The 13761-nt window shown below is 40.9% G+C and overlaps 1 protein-coding gene across 2 annotated transcripts in view; it reads left to right on the top strand.

The window, feature by feature from the left end:
* Window positions 1-13761, top strand: part of PTCD3 (pentatricopeptide repeat domain 3) — a 31472-nt gene that overhangs the window by 11278 nt on the left and 6433 nt on the right. For both annotated transcript variants that reach the window (XM_010382000.2, XM_010382001.2), the window contains 10 exons: window positions 470-593; window positions 3486-3601; window positions 5703-5764; window positions 7014-7101; window positions 7478-7538; window positions 7822-7907; window positions 8828-8972; window positions 9612-9662; window positions 12635-12724; window positions 13070-13098. In XM_010382000.2, coding sequence (XP_010380302.2) covers window positions 470-593; window positions 3486-3601; window positions 5703-5764; window positions 7014-7101; window positions 7478-7538; window positions 7822-7907; window positions 8828-8972; window positions 9612-9662; window positions 12635-12724; window positions 13070-13098 — 852 coding nt within the window. The remainder of the gene's footprint in view (window positions 1-469; window positions 594-3485; window positions 3602-5702; window positions 5765-7013; window positions 7102-7477; window positions 7539-7821; window positions 7908-8827; window positions 8973-9611; window positions 9663-12634; window positions 12725-13069; window positions 13099-13761) is intronic.

Here is a 13761-nt window from a genome sequence, read left to right as displayed (position 1 = left end):
ATGAGGAAGCCAGTGTGATTGTGTAAGTCAAAATATTAAAATCCTGAACTAAGACAGTGGCAGTTGTGGAATAATCATTTGTTGGTTATCTGCTTTCTCCATTAGATTGAGCACCCTGAAGGTAGAGAATGCCTTTCGTCTCTGTATCCCCAGTGCCGAGCTTAATGTCTGGGATCAAGTAGTAGGCATTCAGAAAGTATTTGAATAAGTTAGTGAATGAGGTAAAATCAGCATACCTTGGGTAGTATTAAATGTTTAGAGGATACACAGCATTAGAGATGCAAGGTTTAGTTCAATTCCCTGTGAAGACAATCATGTTAAAATGATAAACAGTGTCTGGTGCAGGAAACATGAATTGGAGCAGTGAAGTTTTATTTTGGTATGTTGGTGATAAAAATTTTGTCCTAGTCAGTTATCCTTTCCTCACCTTTACCTGTTTGTAGTAACTTTAGTCATCTTGTTTTCCTAGTGTTTAATGCCTGAGTACTTTGAACCTCAGATCGAAGACGTAAGTGAAGCCGCCCTGAAGGAACGAATCAAGCTCAGAAAAGTCAAAACCTCTGTGGACATGTTTGATCAGCTTTTGCAAGCAGGTGACCTGAGTTCGATTAAAGCCCCTCTAATAACATGGGCTTTGAAGTGGGCCCCAGTTACATGATTCAGATATTTTGAGTAAAAGTTACAGGGCCTGCTATACTTATTTTGCTTTTATGGCCGCGTGCTTTATATTTTTAATAGTTTATTTCATTTTTAGCTTTAGTGTTATTTAAGAACTATAGGTGAAGTAGAATTGCAGCTTTGTTGCTTTATTGTAGCACTAGTAGAGAAATTGTATCACCCTTCTACCTTAGCTTTTGTTTTTAACGTTAGGTAGGTATGCAGTGCTCCCAGATTTCCTGTACTCTTTTTCTTTTCTTTTTTTTTTCTTTTGAGACGGAGTCTCGCTCTGTCGCCCAGTTTGGAGTGCAGTGGCGCAATCTCGGCTCACTGCAAGCTCCGCCTCCCAGGTTCACGCCATTCTCCTGCCTTAGCCTCCCAAGTAGCTGGGACTACAGGCACCTACCACCACGTCCAGCTAATTTTTTTTGTATTTTTGGTAGAGACGGGGTTTCACCGTGTTAACCAGGATGGTCTCGATCTCCTGACCTTGTGATCCACCCACCTCGGACTCCCAAAGTGCTGGGATTACAGGTGTGAGCCACCATTCCCGGCCGAGACGGAGTTTCACCATGTTAGCTAGGATGCTCTTTCTCTCCTGACCTCGTGATCCACCCACCTTGGCCTCCCTAAGTGCTGGGATTGCAGATGTGAGCCACCGTGCCCAGGTTTCCTGTACTTTTTAAGGATGTTTGGAAGATTGGGCTACAACACACAAGAAGGAAATATGTAAAAAGGAAAGCACACTCAGTAGGATCAGGGGCTTTGATGCTGGTGCCATCTGTGTCACTAATTGTTCTTAGCATTCAAAAAGTTACTTAATTTCTCAGAGCTTCTAGCTCTAAAATTGTGTGGTTCTCTGAGTTGGAGCTGGATGTAAACTTTTGGAGCTACACATGTAAATAGCACAGCTGGTAAATCACCATGAAAATGTATATATAGCAACATCAGAAGCAGCTGGCATTACGTTTTTAGAATCTGGAGTGCTATTTGGTGATTTAGAATAAACATGGAAGTGGTGGAAACTGGACTGAATCATTATACACTTGAATCCAAGAAACATTTGCAGAAAGCTATGTTTGAGAATTTTGGTGTGTGGCTTGGTACAGCATCAGATGTATGGGTAAGTGATGGCAGTAGATTATAATTTAGTGAGGCGCTTCCCTCTGTTTGTTAATATGATCGGCAACTGATGTGAGTCAGCATTAAAGTTCTTAGTGCTAAGGCTTGTCTTTTTTTAGTTTTACCCCCTTTATTGGGTAGGTGTGTGCAGTCCTTCAGTAAAGACAGGTGTCAGACCCATAGCTCAGTAACTAAGTGAGCTAACATACCAGGGAAAGGATCCTAGAACATTTCATTATCAGGCCCCTAATAAGTGCAAAACACTGTGCTAGTCATTTCACATACTTAATTCTACAATACCTTATTCATTGGTGTGTTTTTTGTTTTTTTTGTTTGTTTTTTTTGAGATGAGTTTCACTCTTGTTGCCCTGGCTGGAGTGCAGTGGCGTGATCTGGGTTCGCTGCAACCTCTGCCTCCTGGGTTCAAGCAATTCTCCTGCCTTAGTCTCCCAAGTAGCTGGGATTACAGACATACACCACCATGCCTGGCTAATTTTTTGTATTTTTAGTAGAGATGGGGTTTCTCCACATTAATCAGGCTGGTCTCGAACTCCCGACCTCAGGTGATCCACCCGCCTCAGCCTCCCAAAGTGCTGGGATTACAGGTGTGAGCCACCACGCCTGGCCCTCATTGGTGTGTTTTATAGTAATCTTATGAAGGTAATTATTAGGTAATTTTTCCAGGGTCTCATAGCTTTGAGATGGTGTGAACCAGTTGCTTCTCCATAGCCTGTACCCTCTTCGCTCTGCCCTGCTTTCTCTTCTGGACTCTTACATTTCCTAATACTCATTTTAAATTTATCAATGTATTTTGTTTAGAAAGAAAATTTATTGGCTGGGCATGGTGACTCGCACCTGTAATCCCAGAACTTTGGGAGGCCAAAACAGGAGGATTGCTTGAGCCCAGGAGTTCAAGACTAGCCTGGGCAACATAGTGAGACCTCATCTCTGCAAAAAATTTAAAAATTAGCCAGGTTCAGTGGCACATACCTGTAGTCACAGCTGCTTGGGATGCTGAGGTGGGAGGATCACTTGAGCCCAGGAGTTCAAGGTTGTAGTAAGCTATGATGTCCTTGCACTCCAGCCTGGGCGACAGAATGAGACCCTATCTCAAAACAAACAAAAAGATACATTTACTTTTCTTCTAAAATAGCAGATTATATCTCATACATTATATCTCTTCCTCCTGTTCCCTTTTTAGCGTTTTTAATGAGTGTCAAGATGGGGACATAATGTTTTGAACAATTTTTAAGAGACTAGTATAGTTAGACAATTCTGCTAGTGTTTCTAAGCAAGTTTTTAGTGAGTATCTGGATCCAAATGGAGTAATGCTACTTGCATTGTTCAAATGGACCTGAGCTGAGGGAAGTAAGTGGGGATAGTTTCCAGTGTGTTCAGTTTGGAGATGATAATTAAAACCATGAAGTAGCTTGAGAAAAATGAGTACATAAAATAAGTGAGCACAGGCCCAAACTTCATCTTGTGTTCCAGTCTTTTACATCAAATTACATGGTTAATAGGGGTTATGTCCCTGTCTGCGTCACTCCAGGTGTTTAAGTTGATGTTGAGTGCATAAAGTAGTGGACAACATTATGTATGTAGCCATGAAGACCACAGCTAATATTAAAAAATGAAGCATTTTCACCTCACAGGCTTTAGTTTTTCATTGTTTCAAGGTTTCTTTCCCTTTCTGTTTCTACCCACAGGAACCACTGTGTCTCTTGAAACAACAAATAGTCTCTTGGATTTATTGTGTTACTATGGTGACCAGGAGCCCTCAACTGATTATCATTTTCAACAAACTGAGCAGTCAGAAGAATTGGTAACAACTGTTGGCCTTGATTTTTTTTTTTCTTAAGCTTCTTTTTGAAGAAATCGCTTTTAAAAATAAGATGGGTTCTTTTGCCATGTGTCAGGGTAGTAGTAAGAGATTTGTACTGAGATGTGTGGTACCATAGCCTTGATTAAAAAGTGGTACAGGAAGAAGAGAGATTTTAAACAGTTACTTCTGTCCTAGTTTACTTTTTAACAATATGTTGTCCTCTCCTACCTCATATTAAGGCAAAGCGTTGATCCGAAATGTTTGGGCTGGCCTGTGTCACTTAGAGTAATAACATGATGTATTCTGGCCAGGTAAAGACTCCATGGCCTGGGCCCCCTCAAAAATTCATACATGGACTTAGAGGAGAGAACACACTAGGCTGGAGACAGAACAGTAGTGTGCCTGTAAATTGAGTCATAGCCTCTCTCTCAACTCGTGAATTTTACTTCTAGAACTAGGTCTCAAGAAATCCTTTGGATCAGTCAAATAGAGATGCTCATGTGACATTTTTCATAAGGAGGTGTTTATACTTGCAAAAATGTTGAAAACAATCTAGATGTCCAACAGTAGATGATCAAATTATGATAAAAGTTGTGTGGCCATTGAGCACATTAGAGTAGATGTGTTTGGGCATGGAAAGATTCATCCAATAAGTGGGAAACAGGCTATCAGCAGTATATATTCCATTTTTGTAAAAATGTTTTTACAAATGCATAAGAAAAAAATCATTTAAAAAGTGTTTCTGGGTGATGGGATTATTGGTGTTTTTCTTCTTTTCTATCTTTCCTACTCTTTGCCCAACTAAATGTAGATTTTTGTTTCCCCCCTCAGAGACAGGGTCTCACTCTGTCACCTAGGGTGGAGTGCAGTGATGCTGTCATAGCTTACTGCAGCCTTTAACTCCTAGGCTCAAGTGTTCCTCCTTCCTCATGCTCCCAAGTAACTGGGACCACAAGTGTGGGCCACCATGCCTGGTTAGTTTTTGTTTGGGTGGGGAGGGTGGGTAGACATAGGGTCTTGCTGTATTGCCCAGGATGGTGTCTTCAACGCTGGGACTCAAGCAATCCTTCAAGCCTCCCAAAGTTTTGGAATTACTGACCAATGCACCTGGCCAAATGTGGATTGTTTATGTAGAGAGCCTTACATTTTTAAAAGTGCATAGGCAGTAGGTTGCTGTTACACCTCACTTTCCAGAGCATCACTTCCTGAAGCCCTGCTTTGGTTGGCCCTCTACCTCTCTAGCCCCACCTCTTGAGGCAGCAGGCTACAGAGCCAGCACTGACCTCTGCAATGCCAACCAAGCCTGTATTGCTCTATGTCAGCCTTATCCCAGACCTTGGTTTATAAATAAAGACAAGATTTAGTCTTGTAAGAAGTCTTGCTGGGTGCAGTGGCTCACACTTGTAATCTCAGCAGTTTGGTATGCCAAGGTGGGTGGATCATGAGGTCAGGAGATCAAGACCATCCTGGCTAACATGGTGAAACCCTGTCTCTACTTAAAAAAAAATACAAAAAATTATCTAGGCATGGTGGTAGGCGCCTATAGTCACAGCTACTCAGGAGGCTAAGGCAGGAGAATTGCTTGAACCCAGGAGGTGGAAGTTGCAGTGAGCCGAGACCACGCCACTGCACTGCAGCCTGGGTGACAGAGGGAGACTGTTTCAGGAAAAAAACAAAAAAACAGAAGTCTTAGTTTGCTTGGGTGAGTGTTAGACATTAACTATATGTTGTTTATCTTGCTTTCACCGTAATTATGACAGTTTATCTGTATGGATCAAGCCAGATGTAGTCCCTGAGCAAATAGGCTGTGTTGTTTGGTTTTCCTCTTTCTATCTGACGACGAGGCCATACAGGGAACTGGCTTCATCTTGTCTCCATGCTGTCACTTGTTGCTTTGAGGGTCAACTTGACTTTTCATCTGATTTGCACTTAAGAAATTAACTGTATAGGTGTAAGCGTTATTGGACTTCCTCTTTGCCATCTGCTGGATCTGTGTTTCCTTTATTTTTCTGAGTTCCCTTTGCCTTTCTGATTTAGAGTAGTCTGGGAAATGCATTCCACCGCCTTAACTTTTATTTCTCTTGATGATGATTCATTTCAGGAAGAGGAAGATAACAAGAAATCTAGGAGGAAAGCTGGTCATCAGTTTGGAGTTACATGGCGGTATGTCACACGTAATTAGAACCTTGAATTACAGTGTCTTACAGTACATGGAATATGCCCCATCACCCCGTGAAGATGTTTTCTTGTGATGTTCTTAAATAATTGATTTTTACTGTGCAATATAAATTTCACTATTTGTATTCCTATACATTTAGACCGTTTTTCAGTAGGGTCTTTGTCCATTCAGCAACACAAGAATCTGTTGAGAGGTTGACCCTTTTTTTTCCCCTCATCTGTTTAACTCAGCATAACTTTCATATGGTATGGTTCCTTTGGTAGTTTCATTAACAGTGCTACCTTGGAATATATACCTCTAATTCTGAAAGATTTAATACTTTTGTTTACTAAAAGTATCATAGACACTAGAGTGTACTGCTAAATTAAGACCACTGACCAACATGTAGACGTACACAGCAGTTTAAATGAAAGGTGTAATAATTATGTTGGAGAATTCAAGTTAGCTGGGTGTCTAAAAGGATATTTCATGTGAATGTCTGGAAAGGGAAAGCTACCATGATTATCTAAAATCATTATTGAAGTGATGAATTTGATAAGATGAAAGGTTAAATTCCTTGGGGTAGGCTGGACGCGGTGCCTCACGCCTGTAATCCTGGCACCGTGGGAGGCCGAGGTGAGTGGATCACTTGAGGTCAGGAGTTTTGAGACCAGCCTGACCAACATGGTGAAACCCCATCTCTACTAAAAATACAACAATTAGTTAGGGGTGGTGGCATGTGCCTGTAATTCCAGCTACTCCTGAGGTGGAGGCGGGAGAATCACTTAAACCCAGGAGGCCGAGGTTATGGAATGGGAGAAGAGATGAAAGTACATATGCTGGAATAAGACCAGAAGGATCCTCCAAAAGAAACCATTTTGCCTCTGGGAAGTAGCAGCTGAAGATTGAAGAAGGTTGAGGCAACTTTACTAGGGACCTTGTCATACAGTTGCTTCTTGTTTTTAATGCATAGATATTTATATACTTGTTTATAAACTTTTCATTTTCAATTCTAATTCTGCCACTTAACCTGCAAAGCCCCGACAACACAGCCCCGACAACACATTAAGATTGTTAAGTCTTGATTTTCCCCATTTTCAAAATGATAATAACCATAACGCCCTGTAAGAATTGAGATAATGCATGTAAAGTACTTGGCACATTGCCTGGAACATAATAAACCGTCAGTAAATGGTGGTAGCTCTGATTGGTATTTCCTGTTGCCCGGGTTTACATTTACTCTCTTGTGTCTAGAGCAAAAAACAATGCTGAGAGAATCTTTTCTCTAATGCCAGAGAAAAACGCACATTCCTATTGCACAATGATCCGAGGAATGGTGAAGGTACATTTGTTTTATTTATTTTTATCTTTAATTTCCACCAATCAGGGTGTTTCAGCCTCAGAACCACTAACATTTTGGGTCAGATAATTTGTTGTGGGGTCTGTCCTGTGCATTGTAGGATGTTAGTAGCTCTCTGGGTTCTACCCACTGGATGTGAGTAGTACACTCCTCCCCCACTTTCAGTTGTGACAAATAATAGTATGTTCAGGCATTACCAGTAGATAGAAAACCACTGCACTAGAGTATAAGCTTCATGAGAACAGGAGCCTGATCTATTGAGCCTGAGCTATGTTAGCAAACTCTAAGACAGAAATGTGCAAGGACTTCTTAAGTAAATGAATTTGATGATGCTTAATTTTTCCTTTTCCTTTTCCAGCACCGAGCTTATGAGCAGGCGTTAAACTTGTACACTGAGTTACTAAACAACAGACTCCATGGTGAGTTTGAGAACTCCCCTCCATCCCTTTCTCCATTTCCTTCTTTCTCTTAATTGTCTGTGTGAAGGCTTTGGATCTTGCCTCAGTCATTGGCCTATACTTTGTCTTTTCCTGAGGCATAGGTGATTGAAGCAAGAGTAGAGATCCAGAAAGGAGAGTGGTTTTCCAGTTTTGTGGGCATGTGATTAGCCAAGGGACACATAGGAATGACTGCTTTGCCTTAAACTCAGCCATTTAGGGATTCATCTTCAACCCCAAATTTTATCATTTTATTATTTTACAGCTGATGTGTACACATTTAATGCAGTGATTGAAGCAACAGTATTCGTGATAAATGAGAAATTTGAGGCAAAATGGAGTGATATACTGGTAAGGAGGAATCATCAATTTATTTTTTAGTAGGGCTTAAATACTCTTTGCCAGAAATAGATGGGCTGGCCAGGTATGGAGGCTCAAACCTGTGATACCAGCACTTTGGGAGGCCGAGGCGGGCAGATCACCTAAGGCCAGGAGTTCGAGACCAGCCTGGCCAACATGGTGAAACCTGTCTCTACTAAAAGTACAAACAAAGCCGGGCATGGTGGTGCACACCTGTAATCCCAGCTACTTGGGAGGCTGAGGCAAGAGAATCGATTGAACCCGGGAGGCAGAGGTTGCTGTGAGCAGAGATTGTGCCACTGCACTCCAGCTTTGGCAACAGAGCAAGACTCCTTCTCAAAAGAAAGAAAGAAAGAAAGAAAAAGAAGTATATGGGCTGGAGATAGCATTTATGAGCATGTGCATGGCAGTCACTGTGTAGCAGTTAACTGTTCACTACCCTTTCCGCAGCCCTGGAACTCAGCTGTGTCTGGCACATGAGAAGAAAAAGTTACTTGACCCAGCGTATACAGCTAGAATTCTGGACCATTTTATTCATTTATTTTTCATAATAGTTTTTCTGTTACAAAGTAATGCATATTTGCTGTCAAATTCCTATCAGGTGTAAGTTCCACTTTTTTATATCATACTGGTCTATTACTTTTGAGTCTTTTCTTGGAAAACTCTCCTTGGTAGAAGACTGAAGACAGTTGACCACCTCGATCAAGTGGGGTGGGTGTTTGAATTAGCAGGCTTCTTTAAAAGGCAGAATCATGGAACCTGCTAATTAATAAACAGTTCTTAAAATAGGGATATAGTTACTAACCTGCTTTAAACATAAGCAAGAAAGCTAAATTCTTTATTTTGTATGAAACATAGATTATTGGACAGATTACCCAGGCATGAAAGATACTTGTTTTTTATTCAACTAGGAGCTGCTAAGACACATGGTTGCACAGAACGTGAAACCAAATCTGCAGACTTTTAATACCATTCTGAAATGTCTCCGAAGATTTCATGTGATTGCAAGATTGCCAGCCTTACAGATTTTACGTGAAATGAAAGCCATTGGAATAGGTGAGGATGCGCCCTTGAGTCCTCTGAAGACAGAGACTGTGCCAGCCAGAGGTTTCAGGCAACATAAGCAAAGACCTTTAAATTCTTCTTCTGCTTACATAATATGCTGGAAATTTTGTTTCCACGTTTGGCACATTAAATTAAATGTACTGTACTTATAGTGGGAGTGTCTTTATCATCTTAGTGTTCATTAGTATTTTAGGTACTTTGTTTATGGTTCTGTTGAATCTGAGGAGAAGTGATTGCTTTGAGTCAGCTAGTTTTAAATTCAAGACATTTTTCCAGCATAATTAGGTATTTGAACCTAAGTGTGTGCTAGTGTATTGTATATTTTTCATTAGTTACTTTATTGAAAGTTGCTTTGGGAATCAATTCACTTCAATATATTTTACTGTTCTTAGTGAAGAATGTGACTAATAAGTATTTGGACTTTCAAAAAGTGATTAAGTCTTTATGATAGTTTTTCACCTTTACATTAATGAGTTGGAAAATATCTTTGTTCAAAGGAACAGAAATGCATCTTTTGCTTAAATATTAACATTAATATGTTTTAAATTCAGTGTGTCTCAGTAAACTATATTTTGGATTGCTGTGTGTTTACCTCATTGTTTATTTTTTCTATCCACCTGGTAATTCAAGAACCCTCGCTTGCAACATATCACCATATTATTCAGCTGTTTTATCAACCTGGTATGTATGGCCTTAAATTGTGTTAATTTATATAGAAAATTGACCAGCTTTCTTGAATTTATGTGATTAATCGTTGCAGGTTATCTTCTCTGCATATGAATTAAGAAAAGATAATTTGTAAATTAACCTGTACAGCCTGAGCAGAAAGTTGTGGCTTTTTTTTTAGAGATAGGATCTTGCTTATTGCAGCCTTGAACTCCTGGGCTCAAGCAGTCTTCCCTCCTTAGCTTCCTGAGTAGTTGGGATTACAGATGCCTACCAGCATGCCCAGCTGATTTTTTTTATTGGACAGTGTCTTACTACCTAAAATTATTCTTGAGGTTAGCAGTCTTGTTTATGGTATGAAACTTGAGCTGAAGGGGAGAGGGTTATGGAATGTACTGTCAGTGATGTTGTACAAACGGGAATGGTTAGAATGTATTTTGGCCGAAGTCCCTTTTGTTCTCTGGAGCTATGCTATTTAATACCGTAGCCACTAGCCACATGTGGCCAATTAATTAAAATTAAGTAAAATAATAAATTACTTTGTCACGTTAGTGCTCAGTAGCCATGTGTCTAGTGGCTACCCTGTTCAGTGATGCAGGTTCAGAACATTTCCATCTTTGCCAAAAGTTTGTGGACGTTGCTGCCTCAGAGGAAAGGTAAACTTATTGTGCAGCCTTTTGGGAGGACCTCAAGGCTCCATTTTTAGGTCAGTTCCAGTTGTCCACTTTTAGGTCAGTTCCAGTGGGAGCTCTGCTCTGTAGATGGACTTTGGAGAGAGACGCACCTCAACTGAGATGTCGGCTCTATCATTTATTTACCAGCTATATCAAAGTGACTGGATACCTACCTGAGGAATAGCAGCAGGGTGTGGTGGTTAAATGAGTTCCACATCGTGTCTGCTACTGTGTTTGGAAGGCACATATGAGACACTCGGAATCTTTTGGTTCTTATCCATTTATCCCCAGCATAAGAAATAACCCTTGAGTTCAGAATTGACAGTTCTAGTCATTCTTTCTTGTGATAGACTATAAAAATTACAGAAGATAACTTGATTCTCTCTGGTTTGGAGGACTAATTTTGTAAAATCCATATCCTCACCTGTATAGGCAAATTTTATCTTTAGGAAAAGGAACCAGACAGTTAATTGACTATACCTTGGAAACAGATAAAGTTTCCATAATTGTGTCCCCTAAAATTTTACTCAACCTTGGTGAGATTGTGATGGAGCTAGTATTTCTGACTCCAAAGTATATTCCTTTCCTCTGTAACTCTCATCACTGGTTCAATTGCTAATCAAAGTCAGATGTACTTACATTTCCTAAGTAACAGCCAGGACTGGGGGATGGGGAATCTGGGGGAGCTGTGTTGGTTTGTCTTATGTATATAAATTGCCTGTCTGCAATAATAATTTTGGCTTACGCCTGTAATCCCAGCAATTTAGGAAGCCGAGACAGGAGGATTGCTTGAGCCCAGGAGTTTGAAACCAACCTGGACAACATAGAGAGACCTCCATGTCTACTAAACATGAAAAAAGTAGCTGGACATGGTGGCGCACCCCTGTAGTCCCAGCTACTCAGGAGTGTGAGGCAGGAGGATTGGTTGTGGCCAGGAGGTGGAAACTGTAGTAAGCTGCGTTTGTCCCACTGCACTCCAGCCTAGGTGACAGAGCAAGACCCTGTCTCAATAATAATAATTTCTAGGAATTTACCCAAAAGAGAAAGCCTAAATTAACCAAGAAACAATACATTGAAAAGAGAATATTATGTAACTGATAAAATTAAGAATGTTAGCAAAGGGAAACATGCTTGAGCAAATTGTGGAACTATCTGTACTGTCATTACAACTCTGCTACCACGAACACACAGAACAGGTGGGGAACAGAGTGTAGAGAAATATTTGACTGTGAATATTGTAGATGATTTTCTGACCTATTAGTGCTCAGCTCACGTTATTTTTAAGAACTGCCGTGTCCATTCTAGTTTACTTTTTCTTGACCTCATTCTGATTATATTTAAAGGGAACACAAATGATTACTAGCAAAAAACATTTTTGGTTGGGCGCAGTGGCTCGTGCCTGTAGTCCCAGCACTTTGGGAGGCTGAGGCGGGCAGATCATGAGGTCAGGAGTTCAAGACCAGCCTGACCAACATGGGGAAACCCCTGTCTCTACTAAAATTACAAAAAATTAGCCAGGCGTGGTGGCGGAGGCCTGTAGTCCCAGCTGCTCGGGAGGCTGAGGCAGGAGACTCGGTTGAACCTGGGAAGCGGAGGTTGCAGTGAGCTGAGATTGTGCCATTGCACTCCAGCCAAGGCAACAGTGCATCACTCCATCTCAAAAAAAAAAAAAAAAAGTTTTTCTAAGTACACTGGTTTGGTGAGGGAGTGTGTGTTACTGTCTGCCTCCTACTCCAGTAAGTCAGGCTTCATGTGAAGAGCCTAAAGAAGGGGCAAAGTCGGGCCGGGCGCGGTGGCTCAAGCCTGTAATCCCAGCACTTTGGGAGGCCGAGACGGGCGGATCACAAGGTCAGGAGATCAAGACCATCCTGGCTAACACGGTGAAACCCCGTCTCTACTTAAAAATACAAAAAACTAGTCGTGCGAGGTGGCGGGCGCCTGTAGTCCCAGCTACTCGGGAGGCTGAGGCAGGAGAAAGGCGTAAACCCGGGAGGAGGAACTTGCAGTGAGCTGAGATCCGGCCACTGCACTCCAGCCTGGGCGACAGAGCAAGACTACGTCTCAAAAAAAAAAAAAGGGCAAAGTCTCAGTGGAGCACATGAATAGAAACCTGTGATTATTCCAGATTTTACAGAGAATTGCTCTCTGCAGGGTGTAGTGGTTCCTTTAGCAAGCATTGGCCTCCACCCAGCTCTATGCGAGGACTTAGGCTGGAGGTGAAGGAAGGAGAAATGTGTCCCTTTGTACCAGGTACTGTGAGGTTGGTGGTGGTAAAGGAAGTGGATTAAACACATTTGCTTTCTTGTTCTGCAGGAAACCCTTCAAATAGATCATCCTTCATCATTTATGATATAATGAATGAATTAATGGGAAAGAGATTTTCTCCAAAGGACCCGGATGATGGTATGTACAGAAATCACTTGTGTTTTCCTCCTCTAAAGACAGAGGGCCGGTTTCCCTGAGTGCCAGTTAGAGGCCTCGTCATCCCTATATAGCTTAGTAGTAGTTTTTTTTTTCTATTTTTTAAATAAATTTGAGTACATAGTAGGTGTATATAGCTTAGTAATATTTGCCATAATCTTTCTGAGAAAGCCAAAATGTCTGTGGCACGTTCCTGCCTCTCTCAAGTTTTTATGTTCGTAGCTTTATTTTACATGTTACCAGTTTTGTTGGCAGGATTTTTGTTAATGTTACTGACTTGAAAATTTATCCATTGTAACCAAAGCTCTTGTGAACTTTGATTTTCAGATAAGTTTTTTCAGTCAGCCATGAGTGTAGTAAGTATCATTTCTTTATTAATTCACTATCCATTTCCTAAATTTATCTGTAGCTGGAGGGTTCTCCCTGGTTCTTTTCACTTTCTAACTCTTCAGTCATGTCTTTGCTTCTGTTTTTTCTTCTTTCTCTAAAATCTATAATTTTTTTTTCTCTTAGAGATAGAGGTTCACTGTGTCACCCACGCTGGAGTGCAGTAGCTCACCACAACCTCTGCCTCCTGGGTTCAAGTGATTCTCTTGCCTCAGCCTCTTGAATAGCTGGGACTGCAGGTGTTGCGCCACCACGCCTGGCTAATTTTTGTATTTGTTTTTTGGTAGAGATGGAGTTTTACCATGTTGACCAGGCTGGTCTTGAACTCCTGACTACCTCCCAAAGTGCTGGGATTACAGGCGTGAGCCAACGCACCTGGCCTAAAATCTGTACTTTTGAATCACATACTATCCCTACCCTTTGTGTTTTGTTTACGTTGATGTTTTTCATGCCCTCGAACAGATAAGCTTCCATAATATTTTGGATTTGTCTATTAGTAAGTTAAAATTGATAATGGTTTTTATTTTATTTTATTTAATCATGCTTATCATAGGAAAAATTTCAAACAGTTTTAAGATGAACCCTGTTCCCTAAGGGTAATTTAATTGCTTTACTATTAGATTGGTGCAAAA

The sequence above is a fragment of the Rhinopithecus roxellana genome, chromosome 17 (assembly GCF_007565055.1).
Source record: "Rhinopithecus roxellana isolate Shanxi Qingling chromosome 17, ASM756505v1, whole genome shotgun sequence".
Classification (NCBI taxonomy): Eukaryota; Metazoa; Chordata; class Mammalia; order Primates; family Cercopithecidae; genus Rhinopithecus; species Rhinopithecus roxellana.
Note: the sequence above shows the minus strand (reverse complement) of the source record. Positions and strands in the feature narration are given on the sequence as shown.